Here is a 27,556-nt window from a genome sequence, read left to right on the forward strand (position 1 = left end):
TGGTTTGGGGGTAGGTGGAGAAGGTCTCCTATTGTTCTGTTAGACCTAGTGATGCCAGGGAGCAGGTGAGGTAGTCTCTGGCTGGAGAGTAGTCCCTACCTCTAATTTATGTCAATAGGTGAAGTTTAGGGTCTCACTGCTAGCTTCCTTTAGTTTGAAGCAGAGTTTAATGAAGGCTTCCTGCCTTGCAATGGATTGATTGACTAAGCCGAATTCAAGGCTAAGCTGGGCAGGAGACAAGTATACAGACAAGAAAAAGACAGCCTTGAAGAGTAGAATAATGGTGCTGTCCAGGTGGATGGGGTCTCTTCCCCTTAGAACTTCACTTCTATACGCAATGGTAGGGATTAATTTAGCCTGGATTATTTTCAGAAACAGTAGAAGTGTTGGAGGATCCTGTGGCTGCTCTGATGCGCCTAATGGCATCAGTGAGAAGAACTGATTTCAGTCGCATAAGTTCCAGGTGTGGTATGAAAGAGCCCAGGTTGTCAACAAGCATAAAATCATCAAAGGGGAATGGATCACTTGTCCTGCTCAACCATTGGGTATACAGGAAATGAGGATGTCCCAGATGAAAAAAGGCCCTCATGCACGTGATTGGTATGGTGGTATCTGAAGCGGTATATGTTGATTCTCCGCTTTTAGATCACGTCAGTGCATAATCATTGGGTCTGATTTCGATTTATGCAGCCTCCACCAGGAGGTTTTTACCCATGGTTGACACAGTAGTGAGCCAGTGATAAAAAAGTTATGTTAAAAAGACACATCAACCTAAGTTCTGCTGCTTTATTTTACTTGGTTGAAGGTCCAGTAAATTCTATAGGAGTGCATCCCCTTGGACTGAGTTACGAGTACTGGATGCACTCAGAGTAATAAAAAACTTGAGGGGGGGAGGATTGTGAGGGTATTTAAAAAAAGGTCGACATGTTTAACATTAACACGCTCCTGTTAATTAAATGTGCGAGGTACCATAAGACCTGCAGTCCGAAGAAACAGGTTAATACCTTTTTCGTTCACGTTTGAGCACTTATTTTTGTTAAAACCTCACGTTTCCCAATCACTGGTCCTGATGAATGCCCGTAAGTCCTATACCCAGGCAGACCAAGGCAGAAACATGTCGACCTTTTTTTAAATACCCTCACAATCCTCCCCCCCTCAAGTTTTTTATTACTCTGAGTGCATCCAGTACTCGTAACTCAGTCCAAGGGGATGCACTCCTATAGAGTTTACTAGACCTTCAACCAAGTAAAATAAAGCAGCAGAACGTAGGTTGATGTGTCTTTTTAACATAACTTTTTTATCACTGGCTCACTACTGTGTCAACCATGGGTAAAAACCTCCTGGTGGAGGCTGCATAAATCGAAATCAGACCCAATGATTATGCACTGACGTGATCTAAAAGCGGAGAATCAACATATACCGCTTCAGATACCACCATACCCATCACGTGCATGAGGGCCTTTTTTCATCTGGGACATCCTCATTTCCTGTATACCCAATGGTTGAGCAGGACAAGTGATCCATTCCCCTTTGATGATTTCATGCTATTTTGGAAAGTGAATGGATCCAGAATCCACCTCCCTCACCCTTGATTAGAATGTCAACAAGCATACTCAGGTACTAGTAGTCTTGTACCTTCTCAATTATATCCTTGCCGAGATGCCACTGGTGTGAGCTCAGAGATCGTTTGGATCATTATTTTGGACTTTTTTTTAAAAGTTGTTCACCAAGGCGTTTGCGTCACAGTATTAAGCCGTGTACCACAGAAGCCTTTGGGGGCTCATTTTGGTCTGACTAAGTAGCACCAAATCTTTGGAATACATCAAACAAGGGAGTAGGATATTGTCCAGATTCGGAGCGTGAGATTTAACTTGCGGTAGGTAAGGGGGCAAGTCAGCAAGAAGAGGTTAAGGAGGGTGGGAGCTAGCATGCACCCTTGCCATAGCGCTTGGTAGGTTGGAATCCTTCTTGATGAGTGGGCGCCATCACCGAGCTTGATCCTGACCCAAGTATCAATGTGGAGAAGGATTATGGCTCTTAGCAGTTCTTTTTTAGCGTTATTTCAGCTAATTGCAGTATAAACGAGGTGGGGACTTGATGGGGCCTATCCCTCTTTTCGAGGTATAGTTCCAGCACTTCTAGTGCCTCATCTTGAGGAATTTGGGTGTACAAGGACGTAACGTCCATTGTCACCATCAATTCCGTCATTGGGTCAAATTGCATTCCCTCAATTTTTTGCAGGAAGTCAGTGGTGTACTTCAGATATGATTTTACACCACCAACAAAGGGCTTCAGAAAGAAGTCTATGTATTTCGAAAGTGACTCCAAACAAGACTCACACCCGGAGACGATTGGTCCTCCTGGGGGCTCCTCCGGGTTCTTGTGGATCTTGGGTAGAAAATATAAAATGGGCGTTCTTGGAAATTTCTTTATCAAGAACTCACTTTCTTTCTGCCCCACAAATCCATCCTCCACACCACTCTTTATTATTTCACAGATTTGTCCCTGAATGGCCCGGACTGGGTCCTCAGGAAGTTATCTGTACCACTCAACATTGTTCACCTGTTTTGCCCCTTCCTTAAGGTATTTGTCTTTAGACCAGATGACCACTGCTCCGCCTTTATCCACGGGTTTGATGACGACCGACGGGTCATCTTTCAAATTTTTGATGGCTATGCGTTGGCCTTTAGTGATGTTTTGTTTGACGTATTTTTTGCTCTTCTCTAATTTATTAATTGATGATAACATGATCTGTTCAAACGCCACAACCTGCTTGGGGATATTTTGGTAAGGAATGAAGGTGGACTTATTCCTCAGGCCTGTTACTTCCGCGTCAAGAACAGGGGGTTTGTTTGCAAAAAAAGCTCGCAAGCGAATTTTTCTACAGAAGGCAATGGTTTCCAGTTTAAGTCTGGTAAAATCAGTCCGCTGGCTGGGAACAAATTTCAAACCTAGGTTGAGGACAGATTCCTCGTCCCTGGTTAGTACTTTCGTGGAGAGATTCACAATTGGTTAATGAGGCTAGAAATTGTGACTTGCCTTTTGGAACAGTCTGAAATAGATATAGATGCTATGTTGTGTATAGTGAATGTATTTTGATGTAATGATGTTTTCTTCTTTTGGTAAATGTTGTGTTTAAGTTGATGTACATATATGTGATATCTGTTGTGTTCTTTCTCTGACATACAATCTAAGATTTTGTCAAAAAAAGATTTGAAAGAAAAGGTAAAAATAAATATACCTAACATATCTAACTAGGGTTGATGTGTTGCTTATAACTAAGAGCTAACAAAGAAAGTGGGGTGGCATTTTTTGTGAAAAACGTAAATTGCTCTCAAGCAGTGCAATCAGAACTCATACTGTCCAAAAGGACTGTCCAGAAACCTTTGTCGCTTTCCGACAGGTCAATAATTGGCCTTGATGACCATTTAAGCTTTTTGTTATCTACTATATAGATGCTGCCTTGGGGTGCGTCTATTGGGTTGTGGATGTCCACGGACAGAGCAAGGTTTTACTCTTACGATAGATGATCGCTTTCCTCCCTTGGCTTTATTAGGAATCCGAAGACCAGATCAATAAGTGGAACTGAGAGCACTGAAACGTTTGTTAAAGTGCAGCCTTGAGGTTGTGGTAAGTAAAGAACGGTGAGCTGTCTGTTTGGAAGACCACTGATTGCTCACAGATACAAGGACTCTAGTCCCCTAATAAGTTCTTTGTCCTTTTTGTCATGCTTGAAGATAGGATTTGGGACTTGGTTAGGAATCAACCAGAAGGCATTCTGGGCTATCAGTTGCTATTCGTCCTGGGTTGGCCCCAGCAGATTCATATTCAAGTCCAATGGAAGTATTATTTTAAAAAGGGAGGAACCGTCCTACAGGACTGAGATTTAATTTGTCAAGTACTCTTTAGCTGTCTGTTAGAGTTTCTCTTTAGGGGGTATGTTGATGTTCATAAGTGCTAGGTTGAGTCTCAAGGAGCCCTGTTTCAGAGTGATCAGAACTATCCACAGGCCGCTCTAAACTGCAAGTTCATGTTGTTCCTTGTAAGGAGGCCTGGATATAAATTGGTAATCCACTGCTTTGGAGGCCATAGAGGGTTACTTTTGTGACCAAGACTGTGTAGGTGGAAGGTCCTGGGATCGTTGGCACTTTTTCGGCCCATGTCTCTTGAAGCATGATTATCCAGAAAGAGAGAGGGTAATTCAGTGTCTTGTTGTCTGCAAGTCGGTCTAGCAAGCCAATAGGTTCCATGAGCAGATTTAGAGCTTGCTTGCTTGGGTGGGTTGGTGGTGCGGTGCGGATAGTGAGGGGTTTATTTATGGTTGGTTCAAGATGCCTTGGATCCAACTCCAGTCGTGAGTTTGGGGAAGTCCTCTGATGACGCTCAGTGGCTACGGTGGAGTATGCAAAACTGGGTGCATTGGAAATTTGCTACAGGGGCATTTTAGAATTGAGCTGGTCATTGTGTGGAGTAGTGGGCGCCTGTTTTTTTATTTGCTTAAGTAAGATATAAGAATATGTTGTTCTGTGTTTGGTGACACCCGTATCCCCTGGTTTTAAAAGTTGCAATGACCCATTGGACCTGACTGGCAGCTGCAGAGGATGCCCAGGTCACTTTGGTGGTTTTGGTTGCTCGTCCTGGTGAAGAGGATAAGAGCTTGACGAAGAAGATGTCACCAGTGGACAGGTTAGCAGTTTCTGAAACTTGGTTTAGTAAGCGAAAGATGTGGCCACGGTTAAGAAGGTCAAAGGGACCTCTTGATTGATACTCCGGGTACATTAGAACTACCTGGCTGCTAGTTGTGCCAGAAGGTGTAGTCATTGCTTCCAGTGACAGCTGAACCTCAGTTGTGGTGGGTAGAGCCCTTGTTGCTGGTAGAGCAATGAACATTGCTACGGTTGTTGTTGCATCTAATTTATTAATATCCTGGGGAACAAATTTGCTTGGCTGGGGTTGTGCAAGTCCTGTGCCAGTTTGATGTTACAGGTTATTGTTGGCAGGTCAGCAACCGGAATTAGCATTGAATGGTGACTTCCTTCTACAAAGCCATGCCTCTTGGGAGAATGACCACTAGTAACGGAGTCGCAGCAGGCCTGCTTCGTGGCCTGGGCTAAGCAATTTGATGGCCATATTTTTCCTTGAACGTAATAAAATTGAAGGAGGACCCCGCACAGACTTATAGGGGACTGGGGGGAAGAGGGTATTTGGAAAAAAGTTAAACGTCCCCACTAGAAATGGACAGAACGAAGCTGTCCAATTTCAAGGAGTAATAACTCAATAGAGACTACTTGTCTGGAAAACAGCATGCCATCAATTGGGCGGGAAAGGCAAAGTTACAAAGATATACCATAGGTTTCTCCTCAGGGTTTGAGAGTTAGACTGAGACACCCCCACCAAATTAGTATTCACAGTACCTACTGTAGTATGACACTAGATTTATACATACAAAAAAAAATTGTTCAGAACCCTAAACTGAAAACTTGTTTCTCATTACAAATAAAAACCTCACATAAGTTCAAGAAAGAGAGATGTTTTCCACACTCTGTGTTTGGTAAAAAACTCTGTTACACTTTATTCTATTACAATAGTTTCTCATTATTACAATACATTTAAAAACACATGTTATACATTTTATTTATAAAAACATTTTTTTTTAAAAACAAAGAATCAAAACAGTCGACGCGGCGTTTTGGTATTTTTGATAGTTGACCTTCTTCAGGACTGATTCTTATTCATGGTAGATGTAATATCTCCAGTATGATATTTAGTTCTCTCCCATGTGCACACTATGGGCTTCGGAATGATGGTCCGGTAAAGACTTAATTCAAGTTGCGATGTCGCTTAATGTTTGACTGGAAATTTTCAATATTTCTTTAAATTGTCGGGTCTATTTGTTCCTTCTTCTACCCATCAGATTTCTTCCTGGTTATGTCGTATAAATTGCAGTATCTTTAACCACCAGGAGGAGCCACCGTTCTATGGTTTCTGGTTGCCGTCTCTTTCCCTGTTTGATTAGGGTGTTGAGTATGGTTTCAGAAAATGGTCCGTTTTAAATTCGGTACATTCATAAATCTTTAAGTCGGCCTCCCCGCTCCTTTTCTCCTGGCAGTCAGTCGATGTGTCCAGTGAACGGATAATCCCGAACTGGAAGGAAACCGGACCATTTTCTGAAACCATACTCAACACCCTAATCAAACAGGGAAAGAGACGGCAACCAGAAACCATAGAACGGTGGCTCCTCCTGGTGGTTAAAGATACTGCAATTTATACGACATAACCAGAAAGAAATCTGATGGGTAGAAGAAGGAACAAATAGACCCGACAATTTAAAGAAATATTGAAAATTTCCAGTCAAACATTAAGCGACATCGCAACTTGAATTAAGTCTTTACCGGACCATCATTCCGAAGCCCATAGTGTGCACATGGGAGAGAACTAAATATCATACTGGAGATATTACATCTACCATGAATAAGAATCAGTCCTGAAGAAGGTCAACTATCAAAAATACCGAAACGCCGCGTCGACTGTTTTGATTCTTTGTTTTTAAAAAAAAATGTTTTTATAAATAAAATGTATAACATGTGTTTTTAAATGTATTGTAATAATGAGAAACTATTGTAATAGAATAAAGTGTAACAGAGTTTTTTACCTAACACAGAGTGTGGAAAACATCTCTCTTTCTTGAACTTATGTGAGGTTTTTATTTGTAATGAGAAACAAGTTTTCAGTTTAGGGTTCTGAACAAATTTTTTTGTATGTATAAATCTAGTGTCATACTATAGTAGGTACTGTGAATACTAATTTGGTGGGGGTGTCTCAGTCTAACTCTCAAACCCTGAGGAGAAACCCATGGTATATCTTTGTAACTTTGCCTTTCCCGCCCAATTGATGGCATGCTGTTTTCCAGACAAGTAGTCTCTATTGAGTTATTACTCCTTGAAATTGGACAACATATTTTTCCTTGTGCACCCGCTGGATGTGTTGTGGGATCTTGGTTTTGATTTCTTACTTGGGTTGCCGTCTAGTGGTGCTTGGTGCGGTCGCCCATTTTCTCCTTTTCTGTGGTAATAGTCTCCCGAGAAGTTGCTATGTCTAAGTTAGCAGCTGGAGGCACTGTGTTGTCAGTACAGCCTGTTTCTAACTCTTATTTCTATAGTTTGCTTCTGTTATGTAAGTTAGGTTGCTGCTTGGATTGCCAAAGAAGGAATAGATGCTCTTCCTCAGGCTCATTTTGCCCCTGTATTTGCTTGCTTTGCGAGGATTCTTCCTCTGCTGTCCGCCTGCCATATGATCTGAACCAGTCTTGATGTCCTGGTTTGTGCCAGGGGAGTTCCAATTAGGACCAGAGGTAGGCCTATCCGAGGGCAGGTGATGTAGTGGCATTTCCTCTTAGGTCGCCAATGGAGGTGTCGTCCCGGTCAGCATTGAGTTAGCCTTTGTAAATAGACCCTGGCAGGCACTAGATATACTCTTTGCTGTTGGGTGCTGAATACAGTGCAGGTTGGGTATGGTCTTTTGAGGCATTGGTGGAAGACCGCTTTCCAAGGTTGCAGACTTCTAAGATTCCTGTAGAGCACAGAGAATGTTGCTCAGAACGGCTGGGAATGTGTCTAGTTGTCTAGAATTGGGGGCAGGCACAGGGGCCAGCCTGCTCCATGGATCCAGCCACTTTTTTAGTTTAATTATAAGGGTGTTGAGGTTGGCAATATTTGTGTCAATCCCAGAGATAAAAACTGCCAGTATGTTCAATAACTTGATGTGAGTATCCCTTTTCGTGGATTGGTAGTTGAGACCGTCTATCGTTAGTTGCAATGTTCCTAGCAAAATTGCTCACACATCTGTTGAGTTATCTACAGAATTATTTTGCTTTCCGATCAGGCCAGGATGCATCGGTTCATGGGAAACCATTGGAGTGGAGTTTGTGTAGTTCAGCTGATTCTCGCTGTACATACCTAGCATGGCTTCCCATTCTGTAGAGGTAAGGGAGGACAGGTTTGGACTTGTGAGTGAACAGATGCCAGGGTAGGCGCAGTTAGTGTATGTCCGAGGAGTGTGAATCTCAGGTTTAGGTTGATTGCCCATTGCTTTGTCCCTGTTTTTAAACTGGTCGCCTGTTATATTGAAATGAGTGGTCCCTGGGCCAGCGTTTGAGTGATTGCGGGAGTAGTGAGTGAATACAAGGTTGATTCCCTTTCTTTGGTTCCTGTTGCTTCAGTTAGGAAAGGGAGAGTCGCAGTCTAACTTACTTTCAGACAGATTTGATAGGGTGTCGATCTTGTCTACACTTAGGTGTATTAGCTCAGAGTTTGAAGACCTCAGTGCCAGACCACATATTGAGCATTGAGGAGTGGCTGGGGCAAAAGGTAGTGCTGTGCTGGCCTAGGCTTGGGCTTAGGCTTGGTGGAGTTCAACTTTGGGCTGGGCTCTGCTCATGCAGCTCTAGGTCAGGAAAACTTGACAGGCTTAGCTGCTGTTGCTGTGTGAACTTAGGCAGCTTCAGAGTGGACCCAAAAGATGAGTGCCCATGCAGAGTTGCAAAGGGCTGGACTAATCCGCCAGGATGGTGCGATGGGGATGGAAGAACCTGGCCGTGGGCACCTCCTCGGTATGGCGGCCAGGTTGTTGGGCAAGAGTCCATGGCGGCTCACGCTGCTAAGGAAGCAAAAGGCTGGCGTGACCATTCTGCGGGCACCCTTTTTCTTCTGTCAGTAATAATGCAGATGTGCAGAGAGCTGGTAGCTAGTATATGGGGGATATTGTCCCACCCCAGCTGGGATGGGGGTGAGGGATCAATCCTAGAATGCTTGTGCAGCAGACAGGAGCAAGGCTGAAACACGGGGGTGGGAGCTCGCCCTTGGCTGCAGGGCACACTTGCGCCTAAGGCCGGGCCGTTTCTGCGATCAAGGGGCTTGACAGGGTGTGGTGGGGCTAACCGTCTCACTCTCCAGCTAACCTGCTCCATGCCTCTCTCTCGAATGCACACCTGCTCCCCACTGCCACATACGCTCATGCTGAAATACCTGCTGGAATGCCCAAATCAGTTCGTCTGTTGCTTGTGTTGCACCCAAGGCCGGATGATATGCTGCGAGCAGGCTACAGGCTGCGAGCAGCTGCGCTGGCCTCCACGATGCGGCGAGGTTGGCCGAGGGCTCTGCTCTGATGCTGCTCTGCGGCTAAGGACTAGGGGAACGGCCAAGGTTTGTAAGACAAGAGCCCGAGCCGAAAGCTCCAAAGATCTGAGAGGGGGCCTTCTTGGCACCCCTGCACCAACTCTCACTGCGGTCTCTGACACAGCTGGAAAAGCCCACGTCACATGCAGCTATCTGGCCAAGAGCACCCAAGCGACCGACCTGCACATATCTGCTGGAAATAAAAAAAATTGCCTATCTTCCAGTGTGATCAATTCTTTGTTTAGTCACACTTATAAACAAGTTGGGGTTACAGGGCCCATACAGCCAATTGAAAGCATTCATATACAAGCCTATATAAGGTTGTGCAAGCACCGATGGGGCATAGGCACACATATACACTCTTGCAAATTAGGCAAGTAATCTGGTCACCAGACTCCAGAATTCACACTCTCCCCTATATAGGATATAGTAAAAAACAATGAGGATCTATTGTGCAGAGGGTGTGGTAAGACGGATGAAACCTTGGAGCATGTAGTATGTTTCTGCCCGCCTCTACTGCCACAGTGCAGACGTAAGCTGAAAACTGAGTGGAATAGGCTGGGAATCCGGACCTGAAGACAGGCAATTATTTCAGCTCTGTCTCCAGAAAACACAGTTTTAAACATAGCCTTCACAATTTTTATTCGCCATGCATATCATAATTTCACTCAGAAATCGGTAGGGCCTCCCAATGCTTTTTAAAGAAACTAATTTGTAACAAAGCAAGATTTTAGTTTTAATACTGATATATTACTTCATCACATTTGAGTGATTTTAACTGTTTATTTATGTATATGTTTGTATGTACTCCACATTTATGATTACATCTTTTAAATCAAATAAAGAGTGTCTACTACATGCGAGAGTGGCTACAAGAGTAGATTGGGGTAACACTGGCAACAGTTACATACAAATTCAATCAGGTAGAATACATCATAGAGGTGACTTTCTATATGAATTTCTTTGCTTTATGAAATGTGGGTGAGTTTTCATGGTCGGCACTGAGGGGCTGTGATTTAGATATACCATCCACTCTCTCTGTCAGTTATGAGCTCTACATGGACAATGTTGACTGCGAACGTTTGGAGAATGCAAGAGTTGCCGCATTAACAGTATTGCATTGGTGTGCTCTGCATACAAATAGAGGTAATGTGCATACCAAGTATTTTTTTCAATTTTGAAACATAAACTTGAAACACAGTACAAGAAGAAATCACTTCAAAAATATTTCTAAATTATATAAAATAATTGTAAAAGATTTCTAGAAGAAACAGATGCAGAATTGCCTAGTTAATAAAGCGCAGAGTATTTTACATAATTTATTGTTAAAGTATCTGGTCTGAGCCTTTCCAGAATGTCAAAAAGAATAAGTGCCCAGTATTTTCCCTGTCTAACTAAGGTGGCAATCCTAGAAATGGAATCAAGTGACTGTTCATGTGGGCCTGCAGGAATGTGGGAAGGGAGCAGGAAAAGTAAGACATGCCCAGTCTGAGACAAGGAGTTGAATAGTGACATTCTACTTACAGGAATCTTGTTCGGATGTTGTTCTCGGATCTGCTCCACCTCTTTACAGCGCTCACCTGGGAAGAGAACAAATAAAATACTTTAAAAACACATTTTTAATCCAACGTTAACATTTCAACAGAAATTTGGAAGCCCATCTTAAAACCACCTCATCCTTATCACTCAGAGCCATACTGGACTCCTTGTTTAGCTGGGTGTCTGCAAGTAGGACAGACAATAGGAAATGAAGGGGAAAGTAGCTGGAATAAACCAGGTTCTACTAGTGTAAGGAAAATACAAAGATTAAGAATTGCAATTCAGAATGGTGCAGTTTATAGCAAGAATAAGAGTGTAGTTTACAGTAATTAATCATAGCAGAAATGCTTTATTAATATATTTTCTTTACATCTGAAAACATAAGATTAGCATGGGATCAATTCTCAAATTGGTGTATGTGTCTGATTTTCGCAAAGGTGAAATGGACGGTTAAAAAAACGTATTTGGGGACTTACTAAGGTTTACAGTGTTGTTGGTTTAATTCTAGGTAACATGTTCCAACATTTAATCAGAAAGTTTAATGTTGAGGGCTTCTCTAGATTTATTTTGAAAGCGAATTCCACTGGATAAATATTTTAATTAAGTTGTTATACTTGACGATGATAAATAATCTCCAGACACAAATATTGAAAGCAAATTCTATATTTATTCACAACCCTACAGATTGTTCGTGTGAGCCAGGAGTGGACACCTTCATGGCTGATAACTCACTCGATTTCCCATGGTTCCTCTCGCCAAACAGACCAACCAATTTGACTACAGGCTCTTCATCACAGAGCCAAAACATAGGAACCAATTACCCCTGCAACACAGATCTGTACCCGTTTGATCTAATTAAGAACAGCTAGCAACCCTCGGCTGGACAAAGAACGTTTTTCTCCCGTTCTACTCTGTACTCGCTATAGATATACGTAGAAGTAATTTAATTTCCAAAGTACAGAATTGTAACTCAATAAATACATAATCAATTGGGGAATTTTGGGCATGAAGTGTTTTAACGATGACCCACTAATACACTTATTGTACCATACTAAATCCAATTAACGATAGCAAAAGGTTTAATGAATCGTTAATTGGGTGAAGTAAATGTTTAGCAATCACTATTTGGAAGGGACGTGTTAAGACTTCCCATCCAAATACTAATTCATACTGAATATTTTAATATTTTGTACCCGAGATCCTGTCACAAAACATTAACATTTTACCACCAAATCAAAATTGAAGGTAAATCATTTGCAGGGGATTACCTCCCCTTTGAGAATGTGGATAAAAAGTTTTTTAGTAGTAGGCAGTGGTTTGATGCACCCACCTACTACTAAAAAATAATTTAACGTTTTCTTTTTTTCTTTAAATTTGTCCGGCTTTTTAGTTAAGAAAATGGCTGCATTTTAAAACCTTGCTTTATTTAAAATTAATCACAGACATGGTCGTTTGCGGATCGCAGCAGCCCATCATGCCTGTGACTCTAGCCAATTGTAGTGGGTCACAACTTGCAATCTGGATGATGCATATTGATGAAGTTGGTCGAATTGCAACCCACTACAGTTCTTTTTTTTTTAACCAACCTTTTAGTACACAGGTCAGTTTGCAAAATTCCTTTCGATTATTAAAGAAAATATCGTACATCAGGCCCCTGATCCCTTAACCGATGTACCAAATCTGGAGCCAACGTTCCTTTGGGAGGCTAGGAAATCACTACATTCTTGTGACCTACCAGTCCACAGCATACATTGCCATATTCAGACCCCTGTTTACCTACGGCAGAATTTTGTTTGTTCCTGGTTTGTCCATTACACGTTACTACTTCAATTATTAATTTGTGCAAGGAGGAAGTGGATTAGCACGCAACACAACTAAAAGGTGGTATATCTAAACATACCCACAGCAAACAAACACAGATGTAATGTTTTCGCTGGGCATGCCCACCTCGAGGTCCATGCCTAAGTGACTTTAACAGGAGCTCCATTTAGGAGCTGTATTTAAGTAAAGTAACGGCATAATTTACTCTATCCTGCATACCTAAGAACAAGGATTTCAAACAGTCCTTTCGACTGATATCTGTTTGGGTTTTGTTACATTGTCTAATACCAGTAGTTGATCAGTCACATGGTACAACCCGTTAATTTTTTATAGGCTTGCTTCTTTCAGTATAGTGGAGCACTAGGGGGACTTAGGTGGGAGTTTACAAACCCAGTTAATCATAACGGGCTTTCCAGAAAATTTTTATAAAGACATGTAAATGTATGCATCGCTATTTCACCTGGCAATTCTACGAAGCAGAATAAGCACAACAAGAGGGGGGACCACGAGAGAGAGGTAAAGCGGAGAAGAAAGAAAATAAAAGAGAGATTGAGAGACAAAATAGAGGTCCGAGGACAAGAGAGAGACAGGGCATCATGTTACTTCTTTTTAACACCTCGATTCATGAAGCTATATCTGCAGGACTGGTGCAATCCATGGCCATCTCCCTTGTTTGATGTGACAGAAAACTAATTTTAGACAGCAGGAACAATTTTGAGATCTGGAAAGGGAAGAAGGACCTCTGGAGCAGACCCTTTTTGTAAAGGAGGGGACCATGAGAATGTTTTGGTTTAGGAGGGACAGCCACTAGGAAGTCGCAATGAAGAACTCCCTAGCTACTACTTTCATAGCTAGTATGGCACTGTGCAATAGGTCTTTGCTAAATGAAAGCTCAGAACTTCATTCCTGGGCTATAGACTCAGAGAATGTCTCATATTTGCCAAAGCAAATAAATTTAACCTCAGCACGGGAATGAGCCAATATAGCCATAGGTACTTATGAGTCTACCAAACACCCGACTGAGGAACTTATTTTTAAAAGTCTTTATTATTACAATGACAATAGACTGAATGGAACAATTAAAAACAAATGCAGCTACCAAACAAGCTTAACTACACTGAAACACTAGTCAAATAAAGACTCAGGGCCTTATTTAGAGTTGGGTGGATGCAGGACATCAGCCATAAAATGCTGAATGTCCTGTTGGACTATTCAAAAGGCTTTGTTGTCAATAGCACTATCGCACATGACCAACATTTTGGCAGATGTTCTGCATCCACTCAACTCTGAGTAAGATCCTCTGTTTCAAGTAATGCTCTTGAAATTCCTTTGTATTTTCCCAGGGGGCATACCATACTTAATTCCCAGGCTTACTATGGAGTAATTAAATATAATCGAAATTCGACCTGAGGTCTAGATGGAGAAAAATCAAGATAGGAGTGAAAAAATCGAAAGGGGAAGGTATTGCCACCACAGGCTAATACCAAAATTGCCAAATCTGTCAAGGAAAAGAAATCTAGTGAACTCCAGCTATGCATGCTGCAGTGAGATCAAATACAACTGTTAGCACTGAGGTGCAAACAGAACCAATAAAGGTAGTCCAACATGAGATTCACCCTAAAGGAAAGAATTAAAAAATTATCAAAAAGGAAGAGTGAATCAAAGTATTCAATAGTTAGTGCTTGTTAAAGGGCAGCCGGTTTCAATAAAGAACAGTATCCTGGAATATAACCAATCAGATCTTGACTCTGAAAATTTGTGGACACCCTGTTCATATAGGCAATTGATATGCATACTTTGACTTTTGTGGTGCACTCAAACGAAAAAGATTGCTAGATAGGATGGTGGAAACTCACAAAACTGGAGATTCTGGATTGATTTTTATATTTAATCAAAGCTCTACAATCAACTATGTGCTTGAAGATTAATTGCGAGAGCAAAAGGAAACTGGCAAATGCTGTCAACGTTAGAAACAACCTAAAGCAAGTAAGCTGTTTGCATTATTTTTATCTGATCTTCCAGCCACCCTAAATTCCTCTTAATATATTACTTTAAGCAGATGACCTAATAGTGATCAACCAAACCCCTAGAAGTCTCTAGATATAGCTGGGTGAAATTTGTACGTACTGTGTTGAGAATCATCTAGCCATTCCCATATAAAAACTCTGGTATTTCCCTCTTGGAGGAAGTGACAGATATTTTTTGATGTTTATGATCCTTAGCTATGTATTGTGAAACAGTACAAGTATATTGGAGTTTACTTCACCATCAATTTTAACTGGAAGCATCACTGGGAAGTGCAAGTAAGACGTGCTGAAATGGTTATGAATGATTTATGGCATTTTTATCATTTGTACTGGAACCATACTTTAAAAACCTATGGCCAACATACAGAAAATAACCCCAATAGTACTCTATGGCAGTGGTTCTTAACCTGTGGTCGGAGGATCCCAGCTGTTTTACAAAATTAAACAATATTACAATGAATATATTAAAATGAATAAAGTGTTTGCCAATAAAGAAGCAAAATTGAAAATTTGAAAACTTTCCATATTCGATTATGAATTAAACAAAATATTTCAATATTTAAGCATTTGGTAGGTTTATACTTGTGTTTGTATTTTTCTGTATTGCTTTGAGTTTCAAATTACAGAAATTGCCTTCCAATAATGAATCCGTGGGGTCCCCAGATTCCAGTATTGATTCTGACGGGATCCACAGAGGTCAAAAGGTTAAGAACCGCTGCTATGTGGGATTGCATCTTTGATTTTAAATTCGGTTCCAAACTTAAATAAATGTAAAGGTTACTGTTAGAAATGCCCAGTTTTGTAGCCATAGACAGCAAAAATTGAAGCTACCAGGGATAAGATGGGATTGTCTTGCCTCAACTGTGATGCTGAGTCCAAAGGGATGCTTTTTCTAACAGGGTTCTTTCAGGATAAAAACAATCTTTGGATAAGGTGTACTTTGAGTCAATTTTCAGGAGTGAAACTAAATGGGTGGTGCCAAGAAAAGTCTTGAGTCTTATTGTTTAATAGTTATGAGACAGTTACTGAGTTTCCATTGTTTTGAAAATTCAATCCAGAAAAAAGGGAACCTGCACTGTATCAGACACCTATTCCAATACATTCCTGTTCTTTTTTTTTTACTTGGTTTAGTTCAACAGCTTACAAGAATTGCAGGATAGAATAATATGACTATAATAAAATGAGGTTTATTGCTGATGGCGTAATAGGTTAGCTCCCCACCATCTGGTTTTATAAAGATAATCATCTCTTTTTATTTCCAGAGGACTGTTAATTTTTAGGCAGAGGAACTGTAAATCTGTATCACATTGTTTAATTTCTCCAAGATCAGTCCCTTCATTATTCGGTAAATTACACCCATGTTAAAGAAATATGCCATTAATTCTGGCAAAATGGTCATTGACTTTGTTTTACATTGTGCCAATTTTTAAAGATTAATTTTTTTGGAATAGTAATTGTTTTTTATAAGTTTTATGGACATTAATTTGTCTAAGAAATATTTCTTTAAAAATGAAAAAAAGAAAGCAACAATGCCAGTTTTTGTAAGTAAAACCAGCTGTTCAAGTAGAAATGGAATTACAATTTGACCGAATAAGTAGATTGTTTAAACGTGCATAGAATTCAGGTGTTCAACTAATTTGCAAGCCAAACATGAGCAAAGGAAACAGAGTAATCAGTTTAAAGGAGCGTGGTATGAGGAGACAAAGAAAGGTGCTATTTGAATGCAGAGAGAATAGGCAGGGTGAAGATCAAGAGAAAGAAGGAAGGGAAAAATATATAAACAAGCATTGGCAATAGGTCTGGCATTAGGTACCAGTCTTTTGGCTTTGCCAAGGACTGTTTTTTGTTCTTTAAAAAAAAAAACCTTTATTGTTGGAGGCGTTGCCTGCCTCTTGCCATTATATGAAGACTTTTTTTTAAATAAAAGTAAATGTTTTTCTTGGTCTTATAAAGCACACATTGCCATATTAGTCCCTGCCACTGATGGAACCACTTTATATGTGGAAGTGTTCTTGTGAAGAAAAAAAAGAATGCTGTCAGTCTAAAGGGAGTTAAAGAATGGCTTAAGTGGTCTGGCCCACAGGCCTATGCTGTAGTGGGTAGAAGGAAATATGAATTACAACAGCAGGCCAATGGATGAGGGCAGCTGGCTGACAGCCCCTACAAGTATATTACATATATAATTTTAGTAAATTTAAAGTGTTTTGGATAACACCAGATCTAAAAATAGAAACCAAAGTAGAGAGACCATCAGAAACAAAGGGAGACCGTCACTGTATGTTGTGCACTCCCTATAGGTGCCTAGATGGTACAGACTTCATTCCTTACTGTACAAGTGTGTTCAGAAATTGGGAATTACAGAGGAGGTCTTTTGCGCCTGGTATTTCTCTTAATCTCTGACAATGTGCCAGCTAGAAATATGTTTTTGGCTCTAAGGAGCTGGGACGCTGCATGAGACAGCCAACACAGGCAGGATCAGGGAAGGAAGGAATCTACCAAATGTGATCATTTCAATCATTCGACGTTAAAAGGAAGGTTGAGTCCCTGCCAGTGTAGCTTTAACGTTATTACATAGACGCAATGCCGGGAATAGGGAAACTGATTTGCAGCTTTGTGAAACAGGGAGAGGCAAGATAAAATGGAGATGATACGAACGAAAGCCTGTCTGCCTGCCTGCAAAAAGGCGCAAAAAGTGACAAAGAGGAAACAAAATTAATCAAAGATAAAAACAGGGACGGAAATGAAATAAAAAAACAAGACAAAGCAGAGTATCAAACTTGTCATTCCTAGGACAGTGATGAACCGGCACAAAATGAATGAATAAATATTGAATTTGTAGACCGCGAACGTAGCCCAGGGGCTTCAAGGCACTGAAACGTGATAGTTAACATCCACCTCAGTAGTTGTGCAAGAGAGACCCTCAGGTAGACCTTCATTACGTTCAGAGCGAGAGAGAACTTTTTAGCGTGGCTGGTATATTTGTCATAGCTAATCTGAGGACTTCATTAAACTGTGTAAATGTAGTAAGTTGCCTCTCAACACACAGCGCTTGGTCAAGTGCACAAAGTGCTGAGACAGACTAACACAGCATTGGGGTACTAGCACACAGCATTGTCCAGTAATAAGTGTTCTTGGCACTGGCAAGTAGGGTAAATAATTTATTTTGCTATTTTGATCTGGACTTTTATCTGCTTATCTTGAGGGATTTTCTGAAAACTTCACGCGACTCTTTGTTCCATCTGGGGGGGTGAAAGTCCACTCTACAAATATGCCTCCTACAAAAACGAATTCAAGTGCCAATTCTGCAACATCTCTTTTACAGCTATATGCATGGTCTCGGTTGTTGAACCATGCACCATACCATCAGCTACAGCTCATCCCAGGCATTTCTAACAATCAAGTATTTGCAATGCAATAGTTCTCGCATTTGGGAAGAGCTTAAGCTATTGGCATTGCAAATGAGAATGCCTTATATATATATATATATATATATATATATATATATATATATATATATATATATATATATGGTTTGATTATTGAAACATAAATAAAAGGCATTGTCATTTACAATGCCAATAGCTCAAACTCTTGTAAATGCGAGACCTATTACACTTGAAAGAAGGGGCCGCCATTGTCCCGGGCCACTTGGAAAGTGAAAACGCGAATGGCTCGCTGAATGTTGCAGGAAAGCATGTTGTGACTGTATAAGGAGAAACTATTTCAAGAAAATAGTGTTTACAGACTAAAAAAGACTCACCGTGTAACAATTGAAGTAAAAGGACCAGCCCTCATGGGAGGTTACGAATGAAAAGAAGGCGGTACTAAGGAGGGACTAAGAAGTCTCTTAATGAATCAGAAGAAAGCATTTACGAAGGACAATGACAAATATAGGCTGGGAGTGGGTGGGGCTTCTATTCCATACTCCAATACAGCATGACTCGCAGAACAGCGCATGCGCTGCCCAGGGTCGACCTAATGATTGTAGAGACAAAAGTCCTTGTGCTGCACAGGCACTGGTGCCAATTCACCTTTCCGGCTAAGTTTCCCCCACTAACAGGCTCGACCTATGCAAGTCCACAGCAGGTCTCTAATAGTTCCCACCAGCTGAGCACAGGACTCTAGTGGACTAGCCCTGTGCACCCTTTATGCTGGTAGTACCTGGCAGTTAAGGGAACTACTTTGTATGTGGAAGCGCTCCTTGTGCAAGGGGTGAATGCCTTCACTCAGATTGAAGTCAGCCTGAGGCTGAAATGGGCTGACCAGTTGCCCATTGATGTGCAGTGTACTGGGTGTAAGAAAAATGTCAACGACACAACAACAGGCCAATGGATGAAGAGGGCTGGCTGGAAGCCCCTGTAATTATCTTTATGATTTTAGTAAAGGCAAAAGGTTTTGGCTACCGACACACCTAAAAGGAATGGTGGACGTAAAGGAGGGTGTTAAGAAGAGCTGGGATTTCATCGTTGGACAGTCCGGTGACACTTAGCGGGGGGGGGGGGCACTTGATGTTGTGTTCTATACTAAACTGCTACTTTACAATCCTTATTCTCATCGCTGCACACACGTCTATTTGGGATTAACCCCGTTCCTACTGGTGGTGTAAGGGGCTCGGTAATCGATTGCTTCTTCTGCAGGCCTTAACCCTACGAACAATGCAAGGCCGCAAGAGCTATTTAGCTTCCATTTACTGCCAACAATCTTCATCCGCCAGTCATCTATCCCAGACGCCCTGAAGCAGGATTGCCTGCAAGACCAATTAGGCCGGAAAAAGGACAATTATCTCTGATGGTAACATTATCGCACATCTCTGGCACACAGCGTCAGCCTAGTACCTCCCTTTTCTTTTCAGAAGAGCAGCAAGGAAGGCATCGGTCTTCCTCCTTTTGTCTGCACGTGTGCGCGCTCACACCATATGGTGGAAGGCCAGGCAGCGATACAAACAAGATCTTCTGTAGATGTTCCAATCAATCAAGAAACTGCTCGTGTAAGCTTTTAAGGAGCATGTGCGGACAAAAATGACCAAATCAAACTGCTGACTGAGCCTATTCGGCAGCAGATGGATAATGTCTGCACGATTTCAGTGAAACCAGACTAATACCCCCACGTGCCACTTCCTGTTAGATATGGTCTCTCATGTAGTCTAATGAGTGCTGAAAAATTAATTATAGATGACTCGTTTTAACTGGACAGTTGTTGATGATCTATTTGTATTCAATGCGTTTTAGCTTTAAGTGGATTTTATGTACGTATTGGATTGAATGTTGGGAGATTTGGGAAACTGATTTTTTTTACATTGCATGATGTATTTTCTACGTACTTTTATGATTTGAAAGAAAATCAAATAAAGTTATACCTAACTCTAAATGCAGCCGCAGGCGCTGTAGGTAACAGTGGTGGGGCCGGCTGGGGGGATTTCCAGAGACGACCAAGAGGGCAAATGTATTATTTATTTAAATTTCCTTTGTGGTTGTCTCTCAAAATCTCCCACCAGCTGGCCCCATCGCCCCAACCCCCAGCGGCAGAGCTGCTCTCATGTAGTCACTGCAAATGCTAAAGTCTATCTGGACTCCGAACTCCTCACCAAACCGGTCTGTCTACCCATATGTTTCTTTGTTGGCTTTCCGCATTGTCGAAACTTCACCTGAGAGATGCACACACTTAGACTTCAGTACCAGTTTAGTTACATACTTATTTGGCAGAAACATGTTCATTCAGCACTGTTCATTAGATCTTAGCTGCCACACTTCAACACTACTTACTCCTGTCTACCATTGGTCAGCACCACACACAGACCATACAGTCGATAGATGACGTTCTTGAGAAAAGATATAGGATTATTGAATGGCTGAAGGGATTTACATGTGCGGCTGGGCACTGGCACCAGCGTTAAGTCATATTTAAAGTATGACTGGAAGCAAGGATGTGATTTGTGCAATTTATATTTTAACTTAGTTCTTCAAACTTTTGTAACCCTGAAGTTTGAGACTGATACCTAAGAAGAGGTACTGCGAAAGATCGGAGCTCTGTTCCTGACAAGCAGCTGAATGATCCTAGAGTGAAACTGAATTTCGAAAACAAGATCCTATGATCAGGAGTGAGGCTGCATTCCAAGAGGAAATCTTGTGATTGGGGAAAAGTGCTCAATTCCTGAGGGAGTACCCACTGACAGGTAAAAGACATCGAACTCCTCAAACGAGGCCCAACTGATGTTGCATTCATAACACTAGGGTCTGTTACAGATGTGGGATGTTGGGTTCCTTAGACCAGATCTAGGAAAAGGCGAGTGATGCAGGATTTCTGAAACTAGATTCTGTGGCCAGTGAGTGATGCAGGATACTTTCTTTACTGGTGTAAGTTGTCGGAATCCTGAGAGAAGGTTTAATGATTGCTAAGAGATTTTGGCTACCCAAAATGAGATCCAGCAATAGGACAGAGAGAAGCATGATTTCTGAAACTAGATCCTGTGATTCTGGATTTCTGAAATGCAATCTAGTCATGGGGAGCGACAATGGATGCCTGAAATCAAGTACTGTAACAAGGAAGGGATGCTTGATTACAGAATCGTGGCCCAATGAGGGAGACAAAATGCTGAATTCCTGAGAAGAGGTGATCTCATAGATGAGAGACTTCATTTCTGAAAATCATCGTATGTATCGGAGAAAGGAGGGTCATCTCCAAGCACCTCAACTGATGTCTCTAAAATCCCATATTGTAGTGATGCAGGATAATCTAAAATCCTAATCCTTCGTTACCTGTTAGAACCCTATGCCACTGTGGATCACAAAACAGTATTTTTTTAGAACCAGTTGTACTGATTTTCCACAATGATACTACTCCAAGTAAACCATAAACAAGCAGCACTAGGAAATTGACTGGCTTGGCATTAAGCTGTTCTGCCTCCAAGAATTCTCATTCCTAGCAGAATATGAAATAAACCCATCTCTCCAAGATAACGTTTATGTTTCGTTCTCAAATGAGACAAACATAGACTTTATTCTCTATCTATTCCCTTTCTTCCAATCACATAATTACTGTAAGGACAATTGATCAAGTAAAAGGCCCACCATTTTTTTTCAACTGCCATGTTTAGTTCTTGTTTGTACTTGACTTTTCCACCGTGCTCCTTTCTCCACAACCCCTGCAGCACAAATCATTCTGTATGTTTCAAAATTATTTCAAATGAACCCATGTATTGTAGACACTGTGTAATTTTCAGTTGTGAAAGGCAGAACCTAGATCTAATCACTGCCTCGCCAGGCTATTCCAGAGCGTCTTCCACTTCGGTGTCCTAAAGTTGTCATCCATGTGCATCGCAAGCATTGTAGAATGACTAGCCAGTGTATTATTAATCAGGAGTTGTGTTCATTAGGGATGTTGCCTTTTTCTAGAGTGGTTCAGTGAACAGTCTATTTTCCAAGGAGACTCATATAGGTTAGAACGGTTGCAAAATAGTAATCCTGAGAGTTAAAAACGCCACTGAGAATGGCCTCGCTTGCAACTAGCCAGAGGCACTAGGAACCATACTGGCACTAGACAAAACAGTAGAAGAGCTCAGAATACAGTTCACCTTTTACTTTCCTTTTTCACAAGGCACAATCTTACAAAACCTACTAAATAATTTAGATGTGTTTTGTGTTCTTTCTCTCTCTCTCTCTCTTCATTCAACCATATATGGTGGAAGACTCAAACACCACACTTCCACTTCAGTCAACCATATTTGATGGAAGACTCGAACACTACTCCTCAGTGAGGCAGTGTATCTAAAATGCAGGTGAGACTCAAAAACCTAAATACACACAGAAGTCATTCAGACACGCAAGGCAAAACTGGGCAACCAAACTGCTCGTTTTCCAGGCCATATGCAAAAAGCTGCAGCAGAGCTGTCGATATACAGTACAACTTCATTCAATCTTCATAAGGAAATGTTTGCCTCTTCCCACAAAGACTGAAACACTGCAGCTTGCTTTTAAACGCACATCACTTTTAAGCTGACAAGAGTTATTTGGAGGTTACCTCCCCCAAAGACATTGAACCTGGCAGCCTACATTTTGTGTGGCATCCAATCCTGAATGATAATTCATCACTTCAACCAACTTAAAACAGAGTTTCTCCTCCCACAAATTTCTCCATGCCTGTTTAAGCCTGGGTGAACACGATAACTCTGTTGAACTACCATCCTGCCAATGTGGAATACACTAAGAACCTAGGCTAATAATCTTTGGAACAAATCTATACCTAAAAGCGCACCTCAGGGCACTGACTAATAAAGCAAGGCTTCTAGAAGCCTTCTTCCCTTCCCAGAGGTGGTGGATTTAAGGCTGGATTACGGATATTCACTTCTGGTCAAATACATTCCAAAACTCGCCTAACCGGGCAAAACGCAGCCTTAAACACAGCAGGTAGGCTGCCCACTGGCTCAAGTAAGTCTGATCATAGCTACACAATTCTTTTCACATTGAAATGGCCCCACACTGTGGCAAGAAGTATCTATGACTTATCCTGCATTACCTAGAAGACTTCACACTCTCGATCCCTAAACTATGTCTCCCAAAAACTGTCCATCTCAGGTGACCGGGGCCAACTTTGGAACCTCACACTTTTTCTTGAAATCATCTCAATCAAGACTTCAAACACACTAAAGCAATCCTTTTCGGAGTGCCTGGAAGTCCATCCAATCAGCCATCCTCTTATGGTACCTTTTAAAAAGGAATAAAAATGTCTATTGTTCCAAAGCCACCAACACCATGATTGGAGAATAGCTGTGCCAATTTCTGCCTGTTCCAAAATCTCTGCAATTCCTGTAAATATTCCTGGTGTATGTCATGATTATACGTTGGTTTTTGTGATACCTTTAACCGGTAACATGCCTATATCATGGGATATTCCTGTAACTCTATCCTTTCTGTATTTTTGAACGACATGTGGAACAATCTTACAACCTGTATCTTGTAACTTGAGTCTATGCAAAGCACTCGGTTACTCGTTGGCCCTGGGCTGTGCTGTTTAAAACTGCCAAAAACATACTGTGACTTTTGCTGACGTTTTGTTTAATAAAAAGAATTATTAAAAAACCCATAAATAAACTATTCATGCACATTATGACACATCTCAAAGAAGCAGCTGCTTCACATTTCTCAAACAGCAGTTTTTTCAAGCGGTCACCCAGAGTTTAGCACAGAACAGAAACATGCATTATGATTAGCTGGAGGGCAACAGTGCTTCCCACATCCCTTATACTGCAAGCATTTGGTTGACATGAACCTGGATACAAATATTATAACATAAAACGAATAAAAGAGGCACTTTTTTATTACAAGATATGACGAGCGTACATGTATGCTCGTTTTTCTGCTGAGTGCCACGTTTTACGTTTCACACTTTTACTCTGAGGTAGGAAGGACCACTTCACTAGAATGGCATTCTCGTGCTTCCATGTAAGACAATATCAGCAGTATTTGGTAAGTGAATGACATTTTGAATTGATTCTGATGAATGTATAGCTCCCTTTTTAATAAACCTACGTAATTTCTATAGGAATGGGATCCCTTTTGTGTCAATATGTTAACATTTTAAAATAGCTAAATGACGAACGTCACAGAATGTGCTTTTAATTTCACAGCATGCTGCATAATTTGCTTTTCCTTTGCCGCATAATGTAACCCACCACATCAAATCATTTTGACCTAAATTGCAGAATAATTTAAGCGCCCGACTAGAAGTCATGGCAAGTTGCAACACATTCGAAACACAGAGCAGGCTTTTACACAGCTGCAACAACTTTATCCACCCAGATATAGTTCTGATACAGTATATACAGCCATGACGTTTCACATCACTGTGTGCCAAAGCATACTCCACCCCCCATGGCCCCCTCCCACCCCCTAAGCTGCTTACATCTTCTATGAATTATGGATTTCTTCTTCACACACGAGGCTAGGCCTCGCACAGACACACCAGTCATTAAATACTATGGCAGGCCCTTGCACATTCTCGACATACCCTGGCACAGTCCCTATGTTAATAGATCCAGTCACAGAATAACAATGGATCGCTCATAATTTTAATGTGGACACCAATGACTGGTCTGTGATTTACACGTGCCGTTCAGGCCTCAGCATAACCAATGCCACAAAGTGGAAACGTATAAAGTAAGAATTCAACAGCAGCTTCCCTCGTTTGGCTCCTAGAATTTACACACATCCTAGGCCTTACAATCGTTGTGATCTAAGCCGTACAGTCATCTGGATCTAAATTCACAACTTCAGTGCAATGCCTTATTTTCATTTCATTGAAATGAAATACATCCATGGAAGCACAGGACAGGCTGAACCAGGGTGGTGCCATTCTTGTGAGCTTCACATGACACTGCTTTAGTCATTCAACTATTTCAACCGTCAGAGGTTCTAGAGGTTACCTGGGGTACACCCATGCCAGGCACATCTCTTGATCACCAGTGTTCCCTTAGTCCTCACACGACTCAAGAAGGCTAGCGGCATGAGTCCCGCAAGTGTGAAGACCCACACCAAATCTACAGAGGGTCTGGTGAGCAAATGGATGTGCTTCATAGATCGTTAGGAAATAGACAAGTGTTAGATAAGCTTTTCTGGTTCCGCTAATGGAAGATGGGGGAAGGTGCAGCAGATCGCCAATTTATGGCAAGGCAGCACCTGCATGGGGGACTTGGAAGGAAAAATCATTAGTGCATGCAGTTGGGCACTCATAAGGAACACGAACACAGGAGCATAGAAGACAGCACTGATCATTTATAAGCTTCTGACTGTTAGTGAAGCAAACCGAAGGCTTCGAAACAAACATGGCTCTCCCCTTAAAGAAGAAACAAGAGAAGCAAAACAGCATACACTGTCCACAAATTCTTGAAGGAAAAATGGCTTCCCAGATTATTTTGTAATTGAAAGGGGGTCTCTGAAGAGAACAGAATGTAGAGACTCAATGTAGAGGCATTTGAGGGCCTTAACTGTAGCCATTAATCCCCTTTTACTGCTGTATGTTCCTCTCCAGCATGACAGCTCATCTAACTTCATCCAATGGACCACATTGTTCTACATGAACAACTTTTTCCTGCTGCAGATGCTGTGTCAAGTGTGTTCCATGCTGGAATACCCCAGTAGACTAGGAGGAGGGAACCTTTGCTGACCTGTTACGGAGTGCTAGAGGGATCGCTGCCTGTACTCTGCTGCAAGCGCACCCTTTCTCGAACGCTGTCCTGCCGTTGGAGCCTCCAGTCTGCCTCCCGCTGCCTCGCTAGCTTTTCCACCACGCTAGCGCAGATGCTGAGTGGAGAGCGGGCTGGGGACTACATATCCCAGCAGCCCTTGTGGCCCCACGCATCACCTAACCGCGCCAGGAGGCGCTTAAAAACGTGTAAATCCCTGCTGAGTGGGGAACCTTTGCTGACCTGTTACGGACTGCTAGAGGGATCGCTGCCTGTACTCTGCTGCAAGCGCACCCTTTCTCGAACGCTGTCCTGCCGTTGGAGCCTCCAGTCTGCCTCCCGCTGCCTCGCTAGCTTTACCACCACGCTAGTGCGGCCGCCGAGTGGAGAGTGGGCTGGGGACTACATATCCCAGCAGCCCTTAAGGCCCCACGCATCACCTAACCGCGCCAGGAGGCGCTTTAAAAACGTGTAAACCCCTGCTGAGTGGGGAACCTGACCTGTTGCTGACCTGTTACGGACTGCTAGAGGGATCGCTGTCTGTACTCTGCTCCAAGCGCACCCTTTCTCGAATGCTGTCCTGCCGTTGGAGCCTCCAGTCTGCCTCGCTAGCTTTTCCACCACGCTAGCGTGGCCGCCGAGTGGAGAGCGGGCTGGGGACTACATATCCCAGCAGCCTTGCGGCCCCACGCATCACCTAACCGCGCCAAGAGGCGCTTTAAAAATGTGTAAACCCCGCCTCGCGGGACGCCGGGCGAAGCCCGGGCAAAGGGCGGGCCCTCTGTGGCCCTCAGAGGCCGGGCTGGGCCCCCCCCCTTTCTTTTTACATCAACGTCCACCATACGACAAGGACTCCTATCATAACTTTCGAGTAAGCAGACTCATTTAAAGTACTCTACTTGGTCTTTCGTTATAAATGCTTTTTTAGTGATTTGTTTGAGACCACCTTCAGAGTTTTAATGTGCCTAAACTAGGTCCACACAGCGACTAGTGAATGTTATGATGTCGTCTCTTCCCAAAGACAAGTCTCTATTGGCCGGAGGAGCCAATCGAGATACACTCGATAATTACATCTTCAGGGTTACCACAGAAACTGACAGGGAAACTGTGCTTGCTGAGCGACGGGCCGAGAGACACCGCTCAGTGGAACTCATTAAGAACAAGGGTTCGTCTCTGGGCACGTTACAGATAGCTATCTCACCCGTTCCAAACCCAAATTGTGAAAGGGAGGGTTGTGAGGTATCTCTCAGTGACAGCATCCCACTACTTTTGCAGGACAGATCCCCTTCACTAGCTGAAACTAGTGACCCGATCATAAATCTCTCAACCTCTTCTCTTAACTTGATCCCAGAGGTAGAAGTTCTGTCCGATACTCCGTTACCAAAAGAAAAGTATATTCAGAAAACTCTCAAAACCCCTCAAGCCCAAGGCCCACCCCCGAAAAAAAGGAGAAAGAGTGGGAGTGGTCCACAGAAAAACAAGACTATCCATACCAATTTGGGAAACTCTAAAAGCTATTCAACTAACACACCCTTAACACCTGTAGTAGTCACCTCACCACATGTCCCAATAAAAGACTCATCTACCACTGATCTAGTGGGCAATATGGAACACTTAATCAGATCACTTATATTGCCATTAGCAGAGAGGCTGAAAAGAATAGCCCAACAACTGGGAAATTTGGAACAAGCTATCGGGGAAATTAAAGGGGCTACTAAGGACCTATTAAAGTTCATACCAGCGCCCCCAACTTCTGTTTTAGCCCCAAATACCATAATCCAAAAAGAAACAAAAACTATTAATTCGGCTAAAACAAAACC

At 42.1% G+C, this 27,556-nt stretch overlaps 1 protein-coding gene across 1 annotated transcript in view; it reads right to left on the reverse strand.

Moving 5' to 3' along the window:
• Nucleotides 1-27,556, reverse strand: part of MAP1LC3A (microtubule associated protein 1 light chain 3 alpha) — a 185,626-nt gene that overhangs the window by 62,015 nt on the left and 96,055 nt on the right. Inside the window, exon 2 of the mRNA XM_086932288.1 lies at nucleotides 10,698-10,753. Within this exon, the coding sequence (XP_086788414.1) occupies nucleotides 10,698-10,753 (56 nt within the window). The remainder of the gene's footprint in view (nucleotides 1-10,697; nucleotides 10,754-27,556) is intronic.

The sequence above is a fragment of the Lissotriton vulgaris genome, chromosome 7 (genome assembly GCF_964263255.1).
Source record: "Lissotriton vulgaris chromosome 7, aLisVul1.2, whole genome shotgun sequence".
Classification (NCBI taxonomy): Eukaryota; Metazoa; Chordata; class Amphibia; order Caudata; family Salamandridae; genus Lissotriton; species Lissotriton vulgaris.